This window comes from Schistocerca americana, chromosome 4 (genome assembly GCF_021461395.2).
Source record: "Schistocerca americana isolate TAMUIC-IGC-003095 chromosome 4, iqSchAmer2.1, whole genome shotgun sequence".
Lineage (NCBI taxonomy): Eukaryota > Metazoa > Arthropoda > Insecta > Orthoptera > Acrididae > Schistocerca > Schistocerca americana.
The window spans coordinates 303,702,726-303,726,271 of record NC_060122.1 but is presented as its reverse complement, the minus strand read 5'-3'; the positions used below and the strand labels follow the sequence as shown (position 1 = coordinate 303,726,271).

Sequence of the window (23,546 nt, the reverse complement as noted above, 5' to 3'; positions counted from 1 at the left end):
AATGTGGCGAGTTTTTGACGCCCGCCCAGTTTACACATGCATCAGACAATAAAGATCTTTAAAATGCATCTAAGACCCTGCAGGGAACTTCCTCCTTTTTAGTATGTATACGCTGCAGTAATAGTAAATGTTACTGATATGTAATAATTTGTTCGTTACTCACAGATCTAGATTTCTAGATAAACTGCGCGGTTGGTTGAGAGGTCGAGCCTTTTTTGTCCTCGAATTACTCCTGGCACACAAGAAAAACTATTCTAAATTTCAAGCTGCAGTGAGATTTAAATTCCTAATTAAATGGTCACATTGACGCCATTAATGGAGTGCTTAAGGTGAGATCTTACCTCCTTCTAGCTCTTTGCACGCCTAGTAAATACGTACGTTGATTAAACCAAATTTAAAGTTACTAACCACAGAGTTCAGTGCTCTTAAACATATTGTATAATTTGTTCAATGCTGTAGTTCTGATACTTCACTAACTGCAAGAGCACTATCCCGATTCATGTGTGGTTGATATATTAAAAAAGTAACGTATTTACATGTCACCAGGGAGGTCATTTAAGATGCTACCTCTTCCACATCTGATGCCCCCTATGCTGGACTAGAGATATCTGAAATTAATCAGTGTCCACCATCACAAAATCCTTGAAAATTTACAAGCCACACTCCCTTCCCCCCTCCTTCCCCTTGCCTTCAAATATTCTTTCTTGATCATGAAATTTCAATTTGCAAACAGCTTCAAAATACCATTGTCAAAAATCAGCACCACAAAGGCCTTGGCAGCCTAACTGGATTAATTTGACTTTCAGTAGTTGAGCCCTGAAATTTGATTATATCAGTGATATCTTATACCAATCGCAGTTGCCCCATAATCTATACAATATGCTTGTCAAATACTGTGATGTTCCAAAAAGACCACTCCAGCTCATGGTTCCTAACCCTGCAGTTGTTCCTACTGTAAAATCTATCTTAGGCATCCAGCCATATCAAATACTCTGTTCAAATATGATGGAAAATTATGTGCATTAAAGGCATGGCCAAAACTGAAAGTACCTAAGTCATTTCACCAGCTGATATTTATTCACTGCACAGTTTGAGTCTTTGGGATGAGCACTACCAAACAGGCACTGCACACAAATGAAATGTATTTTTGAGACTCAGTATGCTATGCAGCATGACTAAAGGGTGAGCCTGTTACACACCACATAGGCTATTTGGATCCTCCTCCTAAGAGTTTCCCTGAATACAGATAGGGGAACACACTAGTAAACACATTCTCTCATCCTGCCACCTTCATGGGCATAATCTACATTAGTCTGTTTCCTCTTCCTTCTCATTCCTCTGTTGCTGTTGGTTAGAATATTTTCTTTCCTGGTATGTGCCCCTTTCATACTTTCGTTATTTAATCGTCATTAGTTTACATCCACTGCTAAATAAATGTCTCGTCCAGACTTCTCTAGGCATTATGGTTCCAGATGTATTCGTCCATGCTCCTTAACATTTTTTGCCAACAACCCAATTGCCCTGGTCTTAATTCATATTTTGGCATTTCATGACATATTCCCATGATCCATTTGCCTGGCTATTCACTGCCACTTCATTTTTGTTGCAGTCTTAATTACATCTTCAACTCCAGTTTGACCCCTCATCCATCTAAATTTTCTTCCATGTTTTAGTAAAACCAACATGCCTCTCTCGGCAGAGTAACCCTCAGTTTCATGTTCATTGTCCATGTCTTACTGCCATTAAGTTAAATCTGATAATACATATTGATAGTGAACACTGTTTCTTTCTTTCGCTGCCTGTGAAGTTATCAACTGACCCAGATAGAAAAAACTTTTTTACAATTATTCTATTATTTCACTGGTATTTAGATTCAAAGAACAAACCTATTGTTCAGAAAGTTTAAACACCATCATTTTTCAGTAAATGAAATTACTCTGAACCCTTTTAAACAAGAAATAAATGTACAGTGAAGTTCAGGAATTGGCTACTGGTAAATATTTTTGCTTAAAGTATACAGGTTTGAAACATTTACAGAATACCTTTCATGATAGCTTCATATTTAAACGTCTATCTTTTTCACTTTGCAGGATGGAGATTTCATGACTGTTGACCGTAGCACAGACTGGATTTGGGACTGGAGCAGTCGGCCTGACCAAGTACCCCCAAAGTAAGTAATTTATGTATTCAGTATATTCTCTCTCACTCACACACACACACACACACACACACACACACACACACACACACACAGTGTGTTTCAAAAACACTTTTACAATCTTTGAGGACAAGTGCCCTGCATCAAAACAAGGAAAAACCATACATATAAACACATGTCCAAAAATCCTTAGTTTTAGTCTAAGGAAAATCCAGGATGGAATGTAATGATATTATGAAACGGATAGTTGCTACTGACCATATAGTGCTTCAGCTGCCAGATACTGCAATCGCGTGTGCGTGTGCAGCAACTATTCTTTTCACAATATTGCTGCAATCCTTAGTTTTAGTTACTATTAAAAATTTACAATTTAGGTGACTGGAGCTCATCACACAATGTTTAATAAATATTCGAAATGTCCTCTTCTCACTTCTGAACACAAATGCATTCTTTGAATCGTGGATTGCTACATCCTTCCAAATACTCAGATGGAGTTGAATGGTAAATCAAAGGGTTGAAGTTGGGGAATTTGCAGGCCAAGGTATTGGTTTTCCTCTACCTATCCATGTCTCTTGGTAGATACCAGCCACTGCATCTCGAATGCTGAGACTGAAGTCTTCTGGAGTTCCACCATGCACAAACCACATGATTCTTCTTACTTGCAGGTCACACTTTCAAGTACGTCTTGGAGGGTGTTCTGAATAAAGTCCTTGTTGGCAGCTCCTGTAAAACATGCTGGGAGAACCTATGGCCATACCAGTCAGTCGCCTAGAATTCCTGACGCACATTAATCTTAAAGTGATGCTGATGTCTAACAAGAGGATTGTGATCAGCCCATATGTGTTGGTTGTGGACATTTGCTATTCTGTCTCTTCAAAATGTTGCCTCATCTGTAAACAAAACTGAAGAGACAAACAATGGACTGACACCAAAGTTCTCATGTGTTGGGTGATATAAATACAAAAGAGTTGCTCATGCTGAACTTGGAGGTGGGCTCTTCCTTGTCAGGCATATGAGCAACACTTGGTCTTCCTTGATACATGCCGGCCGAAGTGGCCGTGTGGTTCTAGGCACTGCAGTCTGGAGCCGAGTGACCGCTACGGTCACAGGTTCGAATCCTGCCTCGGGTATGGATGTGTGTGATGTCCTTAGGTTAGTTAGGTTTAATTAGTTCTAAGTTCTAGGCGACTGATGACCTCGGAAGTTAAGTCGCATAGTGCTCAGAGCCATTTGAACCTTGATACATAGTCCGGGGTGCTACAGATACTGTCTCAGTAGCACAGTGATATACAGCACCAAAGCTTGGATGATATGGCTGCCTTCTGTCTGGAAACACCATCTGACACAGCTGTGCAGCCTTGTGTCCACTATCATTTGTGCAACTGTTCATAAAAATGTGTGTCTGCTCATGAAATAAATATCTTACCAGTCTGAATGCACTTTTAGTTAACCCACTCATGTACCGTGCTACATGTACACAGCGGACATGTTGAAGACAAAGGTAAACAAGTCTCCATGGCAACACACGATCTACGATAAGAGTCAGTGGATGCACAGATGAGTCACTGAAGATCCACTTCAATTAATAACTTGACAATAAAGGATTTTTGGAAGTATGTTCATAACAAGTTTTTTTTGTTGTAGTCTAAGGAACCTGTCCCTATGTTTCTAGAAATTAGAAGTGTTTTACATGAGAGAGAGAGAGAGAGAGAGAGAGAGAGAGAGAGAGAGAGAGAGAGAGGGGGGGGGGGCTGTCATGATGTGTAAAACAGTCTCTGTGAATCTGTTAATAATAAATAGTGGAGGATATTCAAAATTTCAAATCCTCTGCCTATGAACAGGTGTGCGTGTGCGTGCAACATGTAAACTTCAGATGTAGTCATCAGTTTTTGATGGAAATAAAGTTGCGTCAAAATTTTCATTGATGAGTATGTTTGGGACTGATTAACTTAATCACTGGACCAGACAAGAAGAATGTATGTCAGTAGCTTTAGTGTAAGTGAATTACAAACAAACAAAATAAAAATAATATGTTACTTAAAAATGTGAATGGTGAATCATCTCCCCTATAATTATAATTACACACAAATATTTTATAGTGCATTGCTTCATAAACCAGTTACTTAAAACAATCAGTATCTAATCAACTCGGAGGCATTCAAAAATTTAATCTTAGAGAGACAACTTGTGTATTAAATGAGAAGTAACCTGGGCTCTTTCTTTTATACACATACTTGACAAACTAGTATAATATTATAGTCCAGATCTTGTCAGAGTTGAAGCTAAAAATGATAAAACTGCTTGTGTTCTAGGGACTGGAAATTTAAACATCCCAAGAGAAAAACTTACAGCATTCGCCATGCTAAGGTTGGCAAGAACAGCTTGTTTTCAAAAGAAGTTCTTTACACCCTCTTCCTTACAAACTTCATCTCACTCCTGCTGGGAACAGGTGTTGGGTAAGTACAGCTCTAATGTTATGAAGAGTATTAAACTGAGATGATAAAAGGGCCACAGCAGGAGCTGTGGCGGCTTTTATCAGAGTGAAAGTAATTTAGAACTTATAAGTAACCTCCAATGACTACTTCTACCTATTAATGTCTAACTTCACTCTTTCCACATCCCTGTTAGGGTTTATGGAAACTGATAGAATGAATAAAAAGTAATCCATCTGGAACACAACCTGTGTAACTTTGATTTGTTGTTCAAAGTAGAGTGCCTACTAAAAGTAAAGCTTTGTTTCATGGTTAATTACAGATATAAAGTGTCTTTTTCCAAAATGTTTGTTAAAAATTTGACTTTAATGTTTTAGTGTCTGGCTGAGTCGAAGAGGGATGTTTCTCCCGCGAATTAATTTTGAATGATGGTGCACCACGATGGCGTGTTGCTGCAGCCTGTACCAACAATGGGACCGTAAACTGTCGAGAAGACTGATGGAAATGAGGCATGCAGTTGACATTCTATTTGTGTTGTACGTCTTGTACATCCTCTGCATTCTGTATGTTGTAATTGTTATCAGGCATTACATGCAAGTAGGCTTTATACACAAATCTTTGTGACTAGGTTTTCTTCTCACCACCCATTTTATAAAAGGAGTAGAGATTTGTATAAGTGACACTTAGGCAGGCTATGTTGTTAGAAAGTATCATAAATGTATGTTAAATAGTGTCAGTGTTCTCTGTACTTGTATACATTCATTAAAGTATGCAGCAAATTAAGCAAAACAAAAAAAAAAAACAAAAAAAATCTTGGGAAAGGTGACATAAGCAGGAGTCTTTCAGGTTCATTTAAGTATTAATTACACTAACAACACTTTCTCGCCTGAACAAAAGTAGCATCAAGTGGATGGTTTCACCATATAATTTTCTTACCAAGTTTTTAATGATTGTTAAAGAATACGTGAACAATATTATGAAATAAATTCGATTTTTGTTTAATAATGTGAATTCTTATCACTGTTAACTTAAGTATCAGTAGCAATGTTACCTGAAGAATTGTTGCAACCTTAACAATAAGACCTGTTTCTCCAGACTCCATTTTATTATCTGTTAATGTACTAATATATTTTACGCACATTATATAATCTATATATGTTACAAATATTAGCATTTTAATATATGTGAGAGTTCTGTGATAAAGTAATTTGCAATCATTTCAGCATTTTTGTCCAGGCATCATGCTCATTTCCTTATTTCTCAAATGTTTGTACAGTTTGCATACAGACATTGATCCTACTTATTATTAACTTGTCTTTCTCAGAAAAGGGATCTTGTCAATTAAGTCTCAGTAATGTAAACACTGCTAAGCGAATATTACATTATCTTGGAATGTATGACAATCTGAGGAATGTAATAAAACATCTTGTATAATGTTAAAAACTGTTTCAGAGACATGTTAATGGATGCTGGAAAACAAATAAGTTTTAATAAGTGAATATTGCATCTTCCATTTGATAATTTGTGCAAGTGGTATAGAAATGCATGCCTTTTTATAGCTTTGAATTGGTCAGCATAGTGTTGATCCATATTTATTCATGAAGTTTTGTACACACTGTATCTGAATTGACCTGCAAGTTTAATATCACATAACTCTTTTCAATTTCATATGCAAATACTACCTTAGATATAAGGACACACATGTATATATGTGACAGATTTATAAATTGGCCATCAAAGTATACTCTGTGTGTGTGTGTGTGTGTGTGTGTGTGGGCGCGCAGAGATTATATGTGGAAAAATGATTGATTTAGCAAATGACATCTATAGATCAAACTTTCCATCCATGTTCTTTAAGAATGCATATGGTATTCAATTTAAATATAGTACCACATCCAAATAAAAAATAAAGAAGTCCAACCTTTATTAAAATGCTGATGGCACAATTGTAGAACTCTTTCTGAAGAGTTTCTTTAAATTATCGCTGAAGTTTTTTCATTTGAGACAGCACATTGTCAGTATCACTAGAGGAAAAAGGTGTCTAGTTTATCTGCGAGTAGCCCTCACACTGTACAATAGCTGAATCATATAGTGTGTGTCCTCAAACTTTTTATGCTGTGGTGCACCAGTAATTGAATACTGAACTTATTTGTACAATAACAGTTCAGTCGAGTGAGTTATGACAAAGTTCTACTTTAATTTGCTCTTGCACAGTTTATTCTGTTGGAATTTTCAGTAGAAGACTCATAAGTTGCTACAACTGAAAACATCTGTTTAGAAGTTACGTGCAAATTGATGTATAAAATGATCCAAAGGTGTTGAGATCTAATTAGAACCTGACACACTTCGATATTGACAACCGCAATCTATCTATATACTGTAATGCTAATAAATGAACCATGGGAGAAAGCTTTTTAAATTCACAAGTAAAAATCCTGTGTTTTGGGTAACTTCTGTTTGACGTGGATTTCTTAAGTGTGTGTGTTTTTTCTTTTATGACTGTGTTGCTCTTAATGTAATAGTTTACAGATGAATAAAAATATGAATTAATATTTTATTTGGTTTGTACGTATTCCTGTGATGAAAATAATTTATAGTTATCAATGCAAGCCTTAAATGCCCTTACCTTCAGGAAGACATGCCAAATTTGTTGAATTCTCTTTAATGGCTGCCAAAATAAAGAAACTGGCTCACAATGATGTAGGAACCCAATAAAAATCATGCAATTTGTTATTTAAAACCCACAAACTCAAGACAGAACCTTATACAGCTGAATTCTACATAAAAATTTATAGCTCCTAAAACTTAAAGGGTGTTGATACCTTAACAGCATTTCCAAGTATTTGGAAAACATAAATAAATAGCTAAGCAAATGATAAAATATGTTAACTGGTATGAAGATTTGTTATAATACGCTTCAAAGCAAACCAACTCAAACTCACTGACAAGCAATCAATTATGTCTGCTAAGGAATCAACATCTTGAATATGCTCACAGACTGACATTAACAAAAGTGCAATCAGTCACACGAATTAATTGGTAATGGGCAGAACATTGCCACACAGAATGAAGCCAAACTAAACTTTTTTTTACCAACACCTGCAGGAGCTTGTCATCCTTAAAATTATTTGCACTGGGGAAATTTGTTTCACTAATGTTTCCATTTGTCTTCTGACTTTACTCTGGTGGAATTTCTTGTCTTAGTATTTTATATTCTTTTTGCACCAGTAGCTTTTAGCTCTTCTGGAACATATTTTCTAGGAAGGGGATGGCCCATATGCAAGGTGCCTTCAACGTCCAAAACCAAAACTATGATATTCATTACTAGGCTCAGATTTTTAGGTGCTAATAATCAAAATTGTTTATTTTGTATGGCTTAAGAATACTTGAAGTATGTGACAAAGTAAAATATTCAATTATAATTCAGTTTATTTAAGTGAATATGAATAATATGCAGTACTACCAAATGCTGTGTGTGCTATGCCTCCCTCATTGCTGAAGACCTGCAATCAGTGGCAGCTCAGGCAAAATTTTACCAACGTGCTACAATGTGGTGGCCTCCAGCCTTGTGACTTTCAAGGATATTTATCATAACAGAATTGAGTATATTAATTTTATGTATAATTTTATAATTGAATCGCATACAAACACAACAAAAAGACTGTCACAAATAAGCTTTCAGCCAACAAGGCCTTTGTCAAAACTATGCACACACAGTCTGTTACATTCCATCCTGGATTTTCCATTGTTAAATTTTATAATTACTACTTTAACATTGCAAGGAATAAAATAAAATAACTCCGTGACAGTGGGAATTAAACCTGGGTCCACGAACTGCCAATCTCTGTGCATGTGCGTGTTCGGTATTGTTCATTGTATTTGGTCTGGGTGGATGTCACAAGACATCTGGTTAAGTTGATTGGTGAGTCCTTTACTCAGTTTTTTTATTGCAGAGAACAAGCAGCCCTCTGACCGAACACACTGAGCTACCGTGCCAGCAACCACTTGGCCACGACGCAGTTATGACAACAGCTCCATAAAAATCCCTTATGCTGTACACTTGCAAAATATGATACATGCAGTTTTAAAGAAAACTACTGTCTTGTTGCTGTGAGCAACATAGCACCCATAGTGCTGGATGGTTGACGTCACATGTCGGCATGCGCAGTCGGAAACAAAGCTACAGCCCTTGCCAATAGATTGTAGCATACCTGACCATCATTTCAGCACTCGATACTGGTTTCTAGTTATCGCAAAGAGAGAGCACTACAAAATAGGTTTTAGTCACTTTTATTTGTACACTAGCACACATTTGACAAGAGATGGCGAAATTTCAGTGTGGTTTTTGGCTTGCATTCGAAGAGAAATGGCATAAGTTTAGTGAGATACTTAGTGTGCTGTAGCACATGACTGGTCGCCACTCATTACAATACACAATGGGACCCGTCCTCTAGTTGCCCATTGCAGATGAGTGAAGTTTATCCCAAAATATTGTCTTATGCTGGAAAAATGAACATTCCATGACACCAGATGTTCGACTGGCGCATTTATAGCAGAGCACATTGCTCACATTCACATTAATATTATCTTCTTGATAGTCATCTAACACATTAGAAATTTTGCACATAGTTTGAAACCTACTTTTGTTTTCAAACATGTCTGAATTTAATTTGTAATGTTTATGCTGTAAATCCACTAAGACTGAACAAAATTAGAGCAAGCATGTGCACATTACAATACACTGTTCCAGTTTCTTCACATGGTCAGTGTAAATCATGAGCAACACGTGTAAAATGGATCATTTTAGCTAACAAGACCTATCGCTGCCTTCGTAAATGCTGCAGCGTCTGTTGTTAACACTAAAACATTGTCAAACTTCACACCACCTGGCCACAAAATTTGTATTACTTCATTAAATAATCTTACAACTGTCACACATGGTTCACAGTGGTTATTTCTTGGCTTTGCAGCAGACAATTTTTCTTGAAATTGCATAGTCATATATGAATACCCCAACAATAATATTCCTAACATTCCTGCCAGTAGAGTCAAATTGTTGGTAACAATTTGGAAGATTGTTGAGGAAAAAAAACTGACTCTTTGAATGTCAAGATTTGAATATTTGAAGAAAAACTTCCTTAACACTGGATTCTTTTTTTAGAAAGAGGTAGGTTGGCTGACACAAATGCCCTACATAAATCTTTACAATAAACTGAAAACGTGTCAGGGCCTGCTTGCCCTCCAAGTGTTGTATGACTTGGGATCGCCGTATATGTATTGCTTTCGCACGTCTTTGGCAGAACAGGACACAATTATCTGAACCAAAATTATCCTTAAATTCGGCAACATACTACTGGATACAATAACTTGTTGGTTTTACATGAGGCATTGTAGTGTAGCCTTGGAGTTCACAGCACCAGAAATTAACCACATGTGAGTGAACTGGGGGAAAGGTGAGACATAGTGCAATACAGCTATTGGCAAGGAATCCCCGCTCCTACGATGAGTGTGGCTGATATGATGATAAAAACACAGCTGGAAGTGGATGCAGAAATAGAATAACATACTCTGCATTTAGGGCAATGGATATTTATGTTAAGATTAAGAAGTTCAGGTTTTTCTACGTTTAAGTAACACAGAACAGAAATGAAATAAACTGAGATCCAGTACATTGATAAAAAATGCAAATATTATCTGCTAATATAGAAAAACAGAAATTAATTTAATCAATCAAAAATGTTTAAAATATGTATTTGCAGTAAATATTTATATATCTAAAAATCCAAGCACTAGGCATTACTGTTTAACTCTTCAGTGATGTCATTTGTTATCTGACTTGTATAGTTTTCTATTGAATTTCTTTCCCTCTTATAGCCAACCATTGCCTAATGATCCCTTGGAAAATCTTGGCAACCTCTAGTTCTTTAAATTTGTCCCAAACAGAACTGCCCTTTGTCAAAGCTGCTTATCTCAATGGAAAGGAATACTGCAGACAAATGAGTAGCTTTACAAGATGAAATGGTGAGAGCAGCAGAGGATCAAATAGGTAATAAACAAGGCCTAGTAGGAATCCTTGGATAACAGAACATAGATTGAATTTAATTGATGAAAGGAGAAAATATATAAAATGAAGCACGCAAAAGGGAATATAAACATTTTTAAAAAATCAGTGTGGCAGGAAGTGCAAAAAGGCTAAGCAGGAATGGCTAGGAGGCAAATGTAAAGATTTAGAAGCATATTTCACTTGGGGAAAGATATACCGCAAACAGGAAAATCAAAGAGGCCTTTGGGGAAGAGAGAAGTAGCTGTATGAGTATCAACAGCTCATAAGGAAAACAGTCCCAACCACAGAAGGGAAAACTGAAAGATGGAAGGAATACTCGTGAGCCAAAACATAATGACCACTGCCCACCGTGAAATTGGATGCTGCTTGGTGGCATTGTGGGCACATGATGCAATAACAAAAGTACTTAAGCGGAGCAGACAGACAGGGATCACCCTAGCAAAGATAGGGGGCTGCAAATGGGGAAATCCATTGAGATAAGAAACTCTGACAAAGGGCAGATTATTATTAAGCAGAGCCTGTGAAAGAGTATCTCAAAAATGCCGAAGCTGGTTGACTGTCCACATGCTACTGTTGTGAGCATCTATGGGAAGATGTAAGAGGACAGTGAAACTACCACTAGGTGCTAAATGGTTGGATGTCCATTACTCAAATAACATGGGGTTCAGAGGCTTGTTTGCTCTGTAAAGTAGGATAGATGGTGATCTGTGGCATCTCTGCCAAAAGAGAACAATATTGGTGTACACACAAGTGTATCGGAGCACACCATTCATCAAATATTGTAGAACATGAAGCCACTTAAACAGACTACCCTATGTGTTCACAAGTTGACCCAACGGCATCATAAATTATGATTGCAGTGGGTACAGGACCATTGGGATTTGAGTGTTGATCAATGGAAATGTGTCGGCTGTTTGGGGTGAATCTCATTTTTTGCTACATTAGGCCGATGGTCGTCTCCACAAATGCAGTCATCAAGGTGAATGGCTTAAAACGTGCAGCTTGTCATGGATGCCGACTGGTGGAAGTACTATTATGCAATGGGAGATGTAGGACTTGTGGCAGTAATCAAAGGCAAGCTGACAGCTGCGAACCACCTGCATTCCTTCATGCTTGATGTCTTCCCCAACAGTGATGTTATCCTTCAGTGGTATAACTGCCCACATCTCAGAGCCAGAACCATGCTACAGTGACTTGAGGAGCATTACAACGAACTCAAGTTGATGTCTCGGTTACCAAATTCGTTTACTGAACAAAGCCCATCTGAGTCACTATTGGGCACTATCATCACATACGCAAATCTGTGGCCCACTATTTACGTGTATTACATGACCGGTGAATAGAAATCTAATGCAACATATCTCCACAAACCTACAAATAAAATGTTGGATCTCTGATACACAGAATCAGTAAAGCATTTTGTTCCAAGGATGGACAAGCAGGCTATTAAGCATGTGGTCACAATGTTTTGGCTCACCAGCATATATAGAGGATCTATAAAAAGAGATGAACTTGCAGGGGACATTATAGAAATGGAAGAGGACATAGATGAAAATGAGATGGGAGATATGATACTGCAAGAATAATTTGACAGAGCAATGAAAGATCTAATTTGAAACATAGCCCTGGGAGTAGACGACATTTCACCAAAGCTACTGATAGCCAGCCATCTCTTGAGCAAGATAAATGAAACAGGCAAAATGCCCTCAGATTTCAAAAAGAATGTAATAATTCCAACTCCAAAGAAAGCAGGTGTTGACACATGGGAATATTACCGAACTATTAGTTTAATAAGTCATGGTTGCAAAGTATTGAAATGAATTCTTTACAGAAGAATGTAAAAACTGGCAGAAGCTGACCTTGGGGGGAGACCACTTTGGATTCTGGAGAAAGGTAGGGACATGTGAGGCAATTCTTCTAAGACAAGTTGTTGGGTCAGTAAGGTCAAGGAAAGGTAAACCTACGTTTATGGCATTTGTAGACTTAGAAAAGCTTTTGGTAATGTTTACTGAAATACTCTTTTTGAAATTCTAAGGTAGCAGAGGTAAAATACAGGGAGCGAAGGGTTATTTATAACTTGTACAGAAACCAGACGGCAGTAATAAGTCGAGGGGGCATGAGAGGGAAGCAGTGGTTGAGAAGGCCATGAGACAGGGTTGTAACCTATTCCCAATGTTGTTCAATCTGTACAGTGAGCAAGCAGTAAAGGCAACCAAAGAAAATTTTGGAGTAGGAATTAAAGTTCAGGGAGAAGAAACAAAAACTTTTAGGTCTGCCAATACATTGTAATTCTGTGAGAGACAGCAAAAGACTTGGAAGAGCAGTTGAACAGAATGGACAGTGTCTTGAAAGGAATCAATAACATGAACATCAACAAAAGCAAAACAAGGGTAATGGAATGTAGTCTAATTAAATCAGGTGATGCTGAGGTAATGAGATTAGGAAATGAGACTCTGAAAGTAGTAGATGAATTTTTGCACCAAAATAACTGACAATGGCTGAAGTAGAGGACGTAAAATGTAGACATCCAAAGACACGAAAAGTATTTGTATGGAGTGTAGCCGCATATGGATGTGAAACATGGATGATAAACAGTATAGAAAGATAGAGAGAATAGAAGCTTTTGAATTCAGGATGATGTAGGTTGCGCTAGTTATTCAGAGATAAGGCTCACACAGGATACAGTAACAGGGAGAGCTGCATCAAACCAGTCTTTGGACTGAAGACCACAACAAAAACATAGTATCCAAGATAGAGTGCACTTACTGTATGGGACAGCATACGCATTAGAGGCAAACATATTTGTTGAGATGCAGACCGAGTGTTGTCCTGTCTGCCGAGTGAGTCGTGGGCGCCTCCGCTCCACCTTTACTGTCTGTCTGTGTTTGCCTACTTGCAGCAGCGTCGGCCGCTCCGCTATGACTGCCATGGTTTCCACAAATATTCCACGAAAAGCTTGCAAGCTGCTGCACTGAATATTTTGTGCTCATCACTTCGAGAAGTACCAAGTTTCCATTGCCACAGGTAAGCCACATGAAAATTTGTTATGGCCAGTCACATTATAGTTAGCTTTGCTTTTCAGAGTTTATTATCAGAGTCAGTTTAGGTGAAGTTTATTTCAGATTTCATTTCATAAACAGATAGTTATTCTCAGAGTGCAGTGTTGCATTTGCGTGCATATTATTCTAGATCTGGAATTTTGTTCATTCAGATTCTGTACCTAAATTTTCAAAGCGTCTGTGTAGAAACATTTTTGTTATTTACTCTTTCAAAATTCAATTGGTAATTTTATACAGCATTTTCATTCTGTTAGGTTGTCTGTTAGAATGGCAAGTCAGACACTGTGACGACATGCGTCATAGCACTGCTCACTGTACCGCACAATATAGTTTGCTAATCACTTTAGCAAAGTAAATGAAAAAATACAGTTATAGTTTTGGCTCCTCATTTACTAAATAGTGTTTCCACAATTACACCATTTGTATTGTTCAGCTTTACAACACAGACATACATGAGTATCGAGAATAGCAGTTTAGTTTACTCTAGTTTGAATTCACAAAAGAGCCAGCCGGTGTGGCCGAACAGTTTTAGGCACTTCAGTCTGGAACTGCGTGACCGCTACGGTCGCAGGTTCGAATCCTGCCTCGGGCATGGATGTGTGTGATGTCCTTAGGTTAGTTAGGTTTAAGTAGTTCTAAGTTGTAGGGGACTGATGACCTCAGATGTTAAGTCCCATAGTGCTCAGAGCCATTTTTTTTTGAGATGCAGACTCTTTACAGCAGTACACCACCAATCTCCGAAGTGGCGTCAAATCGAAAGACCTGCACCAGGCGACCGGTCTACCCGACGGGAGGCCCTAGCCACACGACATTTCCATTTTATACCACAGCCTTGACTTTATGTAATTACCCCATCAGCCTAGTTCAAAAGCACATTTCCTGGGACATCACATCCAAATCCGGCACTGCTGATACCTCCAAAGGAAACAACTTAGGTGTACCCCTCTTGTCACTTGATATCATCCTGGTCATGAATCCATTAGTCAACTACTTCAACAAGGCTATCACTTTCTAAAACCACACCCTGAAAAGAGGTCCATTCTGTCAAACATTTTGCCCAACAAACCAAGCAGAGCTTTTTGTTGCTCTCCCAATCTCCGTGATAACCTTGTTGGACACTATGCTCCTTCTGCACCCATTTCCCAAGGCGATGAATCCTGCCCCTCTGACCCCCCTCCAAGGTACGAGGTGCATTCAAGTTCTAAGATATCTGATTTTTTTTCTAATTAACTACTCACCCGAAAACGATGAAACTGGCGTTACTTCTCGACGTAATCGCCCTGCAGACATACACATTTTTCACAGTGCTGACGCCATGATTCCATGGCAGCGGCGAAGGCTTCTTTAGGAGTCTGTTTTGACCACTGGAAAATCGCTGAGGCAATAGCAGCACGGCTGGTGAATGTGCGGCCACGGAGAGTGTCTTTCATTGTTGGAAAAAGCGAAAAGTCACTAGGAGCCAGGTCAGGTGAGTAGGGAGCATGAGGAATCACTTCAAAGTTGTTATCACGAAGAAACTGTTGCGTAACGTTAGCTCAATGTGCAGGTGCGTTGTCTTGGTGAAACAGCACACGCGCAGCCCTTCCCGGACATTTTTGTTGCAGTGCAGGAAGGAATTTGTTCTTCAAAACATTTTCGTAGGATGCACCTGTTACCGTAGTGCCCTTTGGAACGCAATGGGTAAGGATTACGCCCTCGCTGTCCCAGAACATGGACACCATCATTTTTTCAGTGGCGGTGAATCTGTGTGCTTCCATTGAGCTGACTGGCGCTTTGTTTCTAGATTGAAAAATGGCATCCACGTCTCATCCATTGTCACAACCAACGAAAAGAAAGTCCCACTCATGCTGTCGTTGTGTGTCAACATTGCTTGGCAACATGCCACACGGGTAGCCATGCGGTCGTCCGTTAGCATTCGTGGCACCCACCTGGATGACACTTTTCGCATTTTCAGGTCGTCATGCAGGATTGTGTGCACAGAACCCACAGAAATGCCAACTCTGGAGGAGATCTGTTCAACAGTCAATCGGCGATCCCCCAAAACAATTCTCTCCACTTTCTCGATCATGTCGTCAGACCGGCTTGTGCGAGCCCGAGGTTGTTTCGGTTTGTTGTCACATGATGTCCTGCCTTCATTAAACTTTCGCACCCACGAACCCACTTTCAACACATCCATAACTCCATCACCACATGTCTCCTTCAACTGTCGATGAATTTCAATTGGTTTCACACCACGCAAATTCAGAAAACGAATGATTGCACGCTGTTCAAGTAAGGAAAACGTCGCCATTTTAAGTATTTAAAACAGTTCTCATTCTCGCTGCTGGTGGTAAAATTCCATCTGCCGTATGGTGCTGCCATCTCTGAGACTTATTGACAATGAACGCAGCCTCATTTTAAAACAATGCGCATGTTTCTATCTCTTTCCAGTCCGGAGAAAAAAAATAGGAGGCCTTAGAACTTGAATGCACCTCGTACAACCTTCCCTATGCACCCTCCCACCACCATCTGTACCATCCCTGTAACTGGCAAAATATATACTATCAAAGGGAGAGCCACCTGTGAAATGACATGTCCTGTACTAGCTGTTATGTAAACACTGTTTAGCCTTTTACATCAGCATGGCTACTACTAGTTTATCAGTCAGGAGAATGGGCATAGGCGAAGGGTGTATACTGGTAAAGCACAATATCCTGTCGCAAAGCATCCTCTACAACGTGGCATTCATGACCTCCTCAGTATCTGTTTCACCACAAAAGCCATCTGGATTCTTCCACCAGACATCAGCTTCTCAGAAATCCACAGGTGGGAACTAGTGTTACATGTCGTCAGTTCTCGCCACCTGCTTGGCTTTAATTTATGTTAATTTCTTTGGTCTCAACATTTCTTCTATCTTTCATTTTCTGACTTGCCTGTTTTTCATTGCTCCTCCCTCCTCTTACCTCTGTCACATACAAAGCACTTAGCTTTCTGCTGTTATTAACTTGTGTACATTGTTTTGGCAGAAACCTCTGTCTTGGGTGCTATCTTGTCTTCTACCTTTCAGAACTCAGGTTTTCAAATCTTGTCCAGTGCAGTCCCCAACGATAAGTCTTTCCAGTTCATCCCGTCTGAGTCTCCACCAACCCAGAGTTCACAGCAACTTTTTCCAAACTCTCCCCATTTCCTAGACCGCAAGAGCCCTTTTCTTTAACCCCCTCTTCCTTCCTTTTCAATTCTTCTGCCAGAAGGAGCAGCCAATGGCTCCAAAATCTTGCAAATTTTGATACCTTGATATGTGTCTTCTTTCTGCTACCGCTTGGTGAATAGATGTTTTATCTATCCACCAGTTAGTAACAGCTTACTTCAATGTGAAAAATACAGGAGAACATTGAAACTGTGGGCAACTTTCCATCATGACTTTGAAAATGGATTAATGCTCCCATTATTTTAGCTACCAGCTGCAGCTGGCCTGTCTGGGACTGAGTGACCTACTTGGTCCATAAACACTGGGGTGGAGTTTTCATACTGGTTGAATCAGATTCTAGTTGTGCCAGAACTGCACCATTTCTATTCATGATCGAGTCATTGAAGGCAATATTTTGGGAACTTGCCTGTTAATAATAATAATAATAATAATAATAATAATAAAAGAATAGGCCTCCGGTATGTTCTGCCAGTTGTAAAAGGCGACGAAAAGAACAAACCACTAATAGGGCTAACCCCCCTTTTAGTGTGATTACTTGGTTCAGGACAGAACTAAAGAAGCCTCGGACAAGCGCCGTCATGGTCGGGGACGACGCTTGAACCCTATGCCCGCCCACAATGGTAACGACACTGCTAGCCAACTGGAAAATGATTTAAATCCAAATAGAGGTGTTTTGCAGGATATGCTTCCTGCAACCACCCAGAAGGAAAACAAAGACAGAGGATGAGATGGTCAGATGAAGTTAATCGACACCTCATGTTCTGTTATTACCAAGCAACAAACCTAGGAACCAACACAACTGGATACAGATCACAAGTATACACAACATTTATTACCAGATACCCGGAATTAAAATTTTTAACAGAACAACGACTAGCTGATCAGATCCGTGTAATAATAAAAAATAACAGGATACCCCAGTCAGAATTAGAAAACATCAAACAACAAGTACAACAAATACAGGAACAAAATAAAGTGCAATCAGAAGAAGAAGAAGAAGAAAATGCAGTAATGGACTCAAACATCCCAGAGCAAACAAACAAAGACCAACACGCATCAATTAAACAATCAGAGGAAAACGAAATCTTAAGACAGCCACCAGAACAAGCACAAATAGAACACGAAGAGACACACGTGTTAGATATAGAAGAGAAATTTCAGCTGACATATATAGAATACAAAGACACAAATACAGACATCAGACCATTCTTGCATAGACCGCCAAATAACCCACAAGTCGAAACAACAATAAAAACTATCAACACAATCATACACAACAAAATAAATGAAAATACAACTATGGAAGAGTTACAACTACTGGTTTATATAGGAGCACTCACTACACTAAATATACACACTAGGCAGAGATCAGAACCAACCAACACACAGAAGAAACCCACAAAACCAGCATGGCAACACAGGCTACAGATCAAAATAGAAAAACTGAGAAAAGACATCGGGCAGCTAACACAATTTATAAGAAATGAAATCTCAGAAAAAAAACGAAAAAGGTTAGGTAAAATCTCACAACAAGAAGCGACAGAGCAATTAAACGAAAAGGAGCAGAAATTACAAGCATTAGCCAAACGACTCAGAAGATACAAAAAAAGTGAAAATAGAAGGAAACAAAACCAAACATTCAACACAAACCAAAAGAGATTTTACCAAACAATAGATAACACACACATTAAAATAGACAATCCACCAAACATAACAGACATGGAACACTTCTGGAGCAACATATGGTCAAACCCGGTACAACATAACAGGCATGCACGGTGGATACAAGCAGAGACAGACACATACAAGATGATACCACAAATGCCTCAAGTGATAATTTTGCAACATGAAGTCACCCGAGCAATTAATTCTACACACAAATGGAAAGCCCCTGGAAATGATAAGATAGCAAATTACTGGCTAAAGAAGTTCACCTCAACACATTCACATCTAACTAAATTATTTAACAAAGATGAGGTGACTTACCGAACAAAAGCGCTGGCAGGTCGATAGACACACAAACATACACACAAAATTCAAGCTTTCGCGACAAACTGTTGCCTCATCAGGAAAGAGGAAAGGAGAGGGGAAGACGAAAGGAAGTGGGTTTTAAGGGAGAGGGTAAGGAGTCATTCCAATCCCGGGAGCGGAAAGACTTACCTTAGGGGGAAAAAAGGGACTGTCTGCTTGTGTCTATATGTGTGGATGGATATGTGCGTGTGTGCGAGTGTATACCTGTCCCTTTTTTCCCCCTAAGGTAAGTCTTTCCGCTCCCGGGATTGGAATGACTCCTTACCCTCTCCCTTAAAACCCACTTCCTTTCGTCTTCCCCTCTCCTTCCCTCTTTCCTGATGAGGCAACAGTTTGTCGCGAAAGCTTGAATTTTGTGTGTATGTTTGTGTTTGTTTGTGTGTCTATCGACCTGCCAGCGCTTTTGTTCGGTAAGTCACCTCATCTTTGTTTTTATATATAATTTTTCCCACGTGGAATGTTTCCTTCCATTATATAAATTATTTAACAGTTACATTGCAGACCCATACACATTCCCTGATACACTTGCACATGGAATAACCTATCTGAAACCTAAAGATCAAGCAGACACAGCAAACCCAGCTAAATATCGCCCCATAACATGCCTACCAACAATCTACAAAATATTAACTTCAGTCATTACACAGAAATTAATGACACATACAACACAGAACAAAATTATAAATGAAGAACAAAAAGGCTGCTGCAAAGGAGCACGAGGATGTAAAGAGCAACTGACAATAGATGCAGAGGTGACATATCAAGCTAAAACTAAACAAAGGTCGCTACACTACGCATACATTGATTACCAAAAAGCTTTTGATAGTGTACCCCACTCATGGTTATTACAAATATTGGAAATATACAAAGTAGATCCTAAATTGATACAGTTCCTAAACATAGTAATGAAAAATCGGAAAACCACACTTAATATCCAAACAAATTCAAATAATATCACATCACAGCCAATACAGATTAAGCATGGAATATACCAAGGAGACTCATTAAGTCCTTTCTGGTTCTGTCTTGCTCTGAACCCACTATCCAACATGCTAAATAATACAAATTATGAATATAATATTACTGGAACATACCCACACAAAATCACACATTTGCTATACATGGATGATCTAAAACTACTGGCAGCAACCAATCAACAACTCAACCAATTACTAAAGATAACAGAAGTATTCAGCAATGATATAAATATGGCTTTTGGAACAGACAAATGTAAGAAAAATAGCATAGTCAAGGGAAAACACACTAAACAAGAAGATTACATATTGAATAACCACAGTGACTCCATAGAAGCGATGGAAAAAACAGATGCCTATAAATATCTAGGAATAGATAATACAAATATTAAAGAAGAACTAAAAGAAAAATATAGACAAAGACTAACAAAAATACTGAAAACAGAATTGACAGCAAGAAACAACACAAAAGCTATAAATACTTACGCTATACCAATATTGACCTACTCATTTGGAGTAGTGAAATGGAGTAACACAGACCTAGAAGCACTCAATACACTTACACGTTCACAATGCCACAAATATAGAATACATCACATACATTCAGCAACAGAAAGATTCACATTAAGCAGAAAGGAAGGAGGAAGGGGATTCATCGACATAAAAAACCTACATTATGGACAGGTAGACAATTTAAGAAAATTCTTTCTAGAACGAGCAGAAACTAGCAAAATACACAAAGCAATCACTCATATAAATACATCGGCTACACCACTGCAATTTCATAACCACCTTTACAACCCTTTAGATCATGTAACATCAGCAGATACGAAGAAAGTAAATTGGAAAAAGAAAACACTGCATGGCAAGCACCCGTATCATCTAACACAGCCACACATCGATCAAGACGCATCCAACACATGGCTAAGAAAAGGCAATATATACAGTGAGACAGAAGGATTCATGATTGCAATACAGGATCAAACAATAAACACCAGGTATTACAGCAAGCATATTATTAAAGATCCCAATACCACAACGGATAAATGCAGACTTTGTAAACAACAAATAGAAACAGTAGATCACATCACAAGCGGATGTACAATACTAGCAAATACAGAATACCCCAGAAGACATGACAATGTCGCAAAAATAATACATCAACAGCTTGCCTTACAACATAAACTTTTAAAACAACACGTTCCTACATACAAGTATATACCACAAAATATACTGGAGAATGATGAATACAAATTATACTGGAACAGAACCATTATAACAGATAAAACAACGCCACATAACAAACCTGACATCATACTCACCAATAAAAAGAAGAAATTAACACAACTAATCGAAATATCCATACCCAATACAACAAATATACAAAAGAAAACAGGAGAAAAAATTGAAAAATACATCCAACTGGCTGAGGAAGTCAAAGACATGTGGCATCAGGATAAAGTTGACATCATACCAATTATACTATCAACTACAGGAGTCATACCACACAATATCCACCAGTACATCAATGCAATACAGCTACATCCAAACATATATATACAACTACAGAAATCCGTAATTATTGATACATGTTCAATTACCCGAAAGTTCCTAAATGCAATATAACACATGCCGTACAGTTAAAAGGAAGTGACGCTTGATCAAGGTCCGCGTCACTCCATTTTCAACCGGACTTAACGTCTGAGAAAGTGAAGATAATAATAATAGGCCTTAATGAAGCAGGCCTGTGGACATCTCCTCTCTCGGTAAATTCTAAATTACAACTATATATACTAAAATCAACCAACTCTGTACCCGAAGTCACTAATGCATGCATGCATGCTTGCCTAGTTTTAATCCTGATAGTGCAAAATTTTCACTGGCAGTATTTGGCCAATAAGGGGAGAATAGGTGACAAAAAGTTCCTGAAAATCAGTCTTTGTGCCAATATGCTGGATTAAATTTTTAACTTCACCACAGTGTCTCATGGAGTGAGGGCACATGACAATGCTGATGGTGACGTTAGTTTCAGGGAAACCCTTTATGCTATTAGAGAGGAGTAGCCTATGTGCCAGCATTGGGTTTCGCCTCTCCCTTCCCTTCATCCATAACAAGTGCTCATTGCAGTCATCCACATCACATCACATCATACAGATACACACCTCACACTTCATAACACGTCAGAGGAAGCCAACAGCAAACCATCTTCTACTAAGACCTTGTCTAGACGGCTCTTGTTCCTCGAGTATAGGACTACTTTAACTTTGATACAAATTCATGACTTTTGCTCAACAGTAACAGTTTCTCAATCCTTAATATGAGCAGAGATCTGTTTCATGTGATGATAAAGAGGATGTGATTGTGAAAAATAGCTACTTCTCCACACGTTGCAGGCAGTATTGTTCAGATAACTGAGGGTATATTTGCACGAATTTCAGCTACGCCTCACAGACTTGTTTATTCCTTCTTGTTAACTCCTCTATTAGTTTTTTTGTTTTTATAATACAAATTCTGAGCAGTGTTTTCCCTGTTGTTGCTGGCTATTAACCTATTGGAGCCAACGGACACACTAGATATGTTGACTACGTTTTAACCATAAAATCCAACAGACGTTTGTCATATGTTCTTCACTTCCGACTTATTTATTTATGGTTTAAATGTAAGTTTTACAATTGTAAGTGTGAGACGAATTGTTTGGCTTGTCGTAAGTGCATTGTTGATGGTTAGCACATGCCAGTCTCTCGTGAATGGTACCTGTGTTACGAGAACTGTGTGTGTGCGCTCGGAATATTGTTCAAGGTTGTTTTGTTTTATGTCGGCTGCCATGTTCTGCTGCTGTGTGGATCCTTCCCATGTGTAAAAACATATAAATAGTGGATATGGCTAACAAAGGTCACTTGTCAAACTTAGAAATTGAAGAACTCTTAAACAATGGCTCAGAACTTGACTATCTTTCGGACAGCATCGGCGATTTTTCAGAAGATGACGAAGACTCACTTGAACTGGAGAGAGAAACCTGTGCTGCTGATATAAATGATGGTAGTGAGTATGAAGAAGCTAATGCACAAGTTTCTATTAGTCAGGTTTGTCATTCAGTTCAGCAGCCTGCCCTCCATAATGAGTGGCATCATTTTGATGCACTCCCTGAATTACCTCTGTTTGAAGAAACGCGTGGAATTCAGGTTCCTGTTGATACATTAGCAGAACTAGACAGTTTGTTGCAATTTTTTGATCACAGCATGTTTCTGAATGTAAAGCCAGAGACAAACATATATGCTACTGATACTATTTTTGAATTTCACCAGCAGAACAGAAGCAAACCAAAATCTTAATGGAAGAAATTGAGAGCAGTGAGGATACATGAAGTATATCAATTTTTGCAATCGTTTTGCACGTGTGCATTGCAAAGAAACCTAAACTTAGGGATTATTGTCTGAAGACCCTGTGCTTGCTTCACTATTTGCTTCTCCATGTCACGAGACATATTTTTGCCATATTCAGGATGCTGCGTGTGAACAATGTGCTATGGATACCTCAACAAGAACCAGGCCATGACCTTCTGCATAAAATAAGACCTGTTTGGAATCTTTTCACAGAAAGATGCAGAAAAGTCCTTTATCCATCATGAAACCTGACAGTGG

General features: G+C 38.6%; 1 protein-coding gene across 2 annotated transcripts in view; it reads left to right on the top strand.

Moving 5' to 3' along the window:
* The window catches only part of LOC124613190 (BCL2/adenovirus E1B 19 kDa protein-interacting protein 3), a 307,270-nt gene extending 300,123 nt beyond the window's left edge, over nt 1–7,147 (top strand). For both annotated transcript variants that reach the window (XM_047141841.1, XM_047141843.1), the window contains 3 exons: nt 2,091–2,170; nt 4,471–4,614; nt 4,968–7,147. In XM_047141841.1, the coding sequence (XP_046997797.1) occupies nt 2,091–2,170; nt 4,471–4,614; nt 4,968–5,019 (276 nt within the window). In that variant the 3' untranslated portion in view covers nt 5,020–7,147. The remainder of the gene's footprint in view (nt 1–2,090; nt 2,171–4,470; nt 4,615–4,967) is intronic.
* The last annotated feature ends 16,399 nt before the right edge of the window (nt 7,148–23,546 follow it).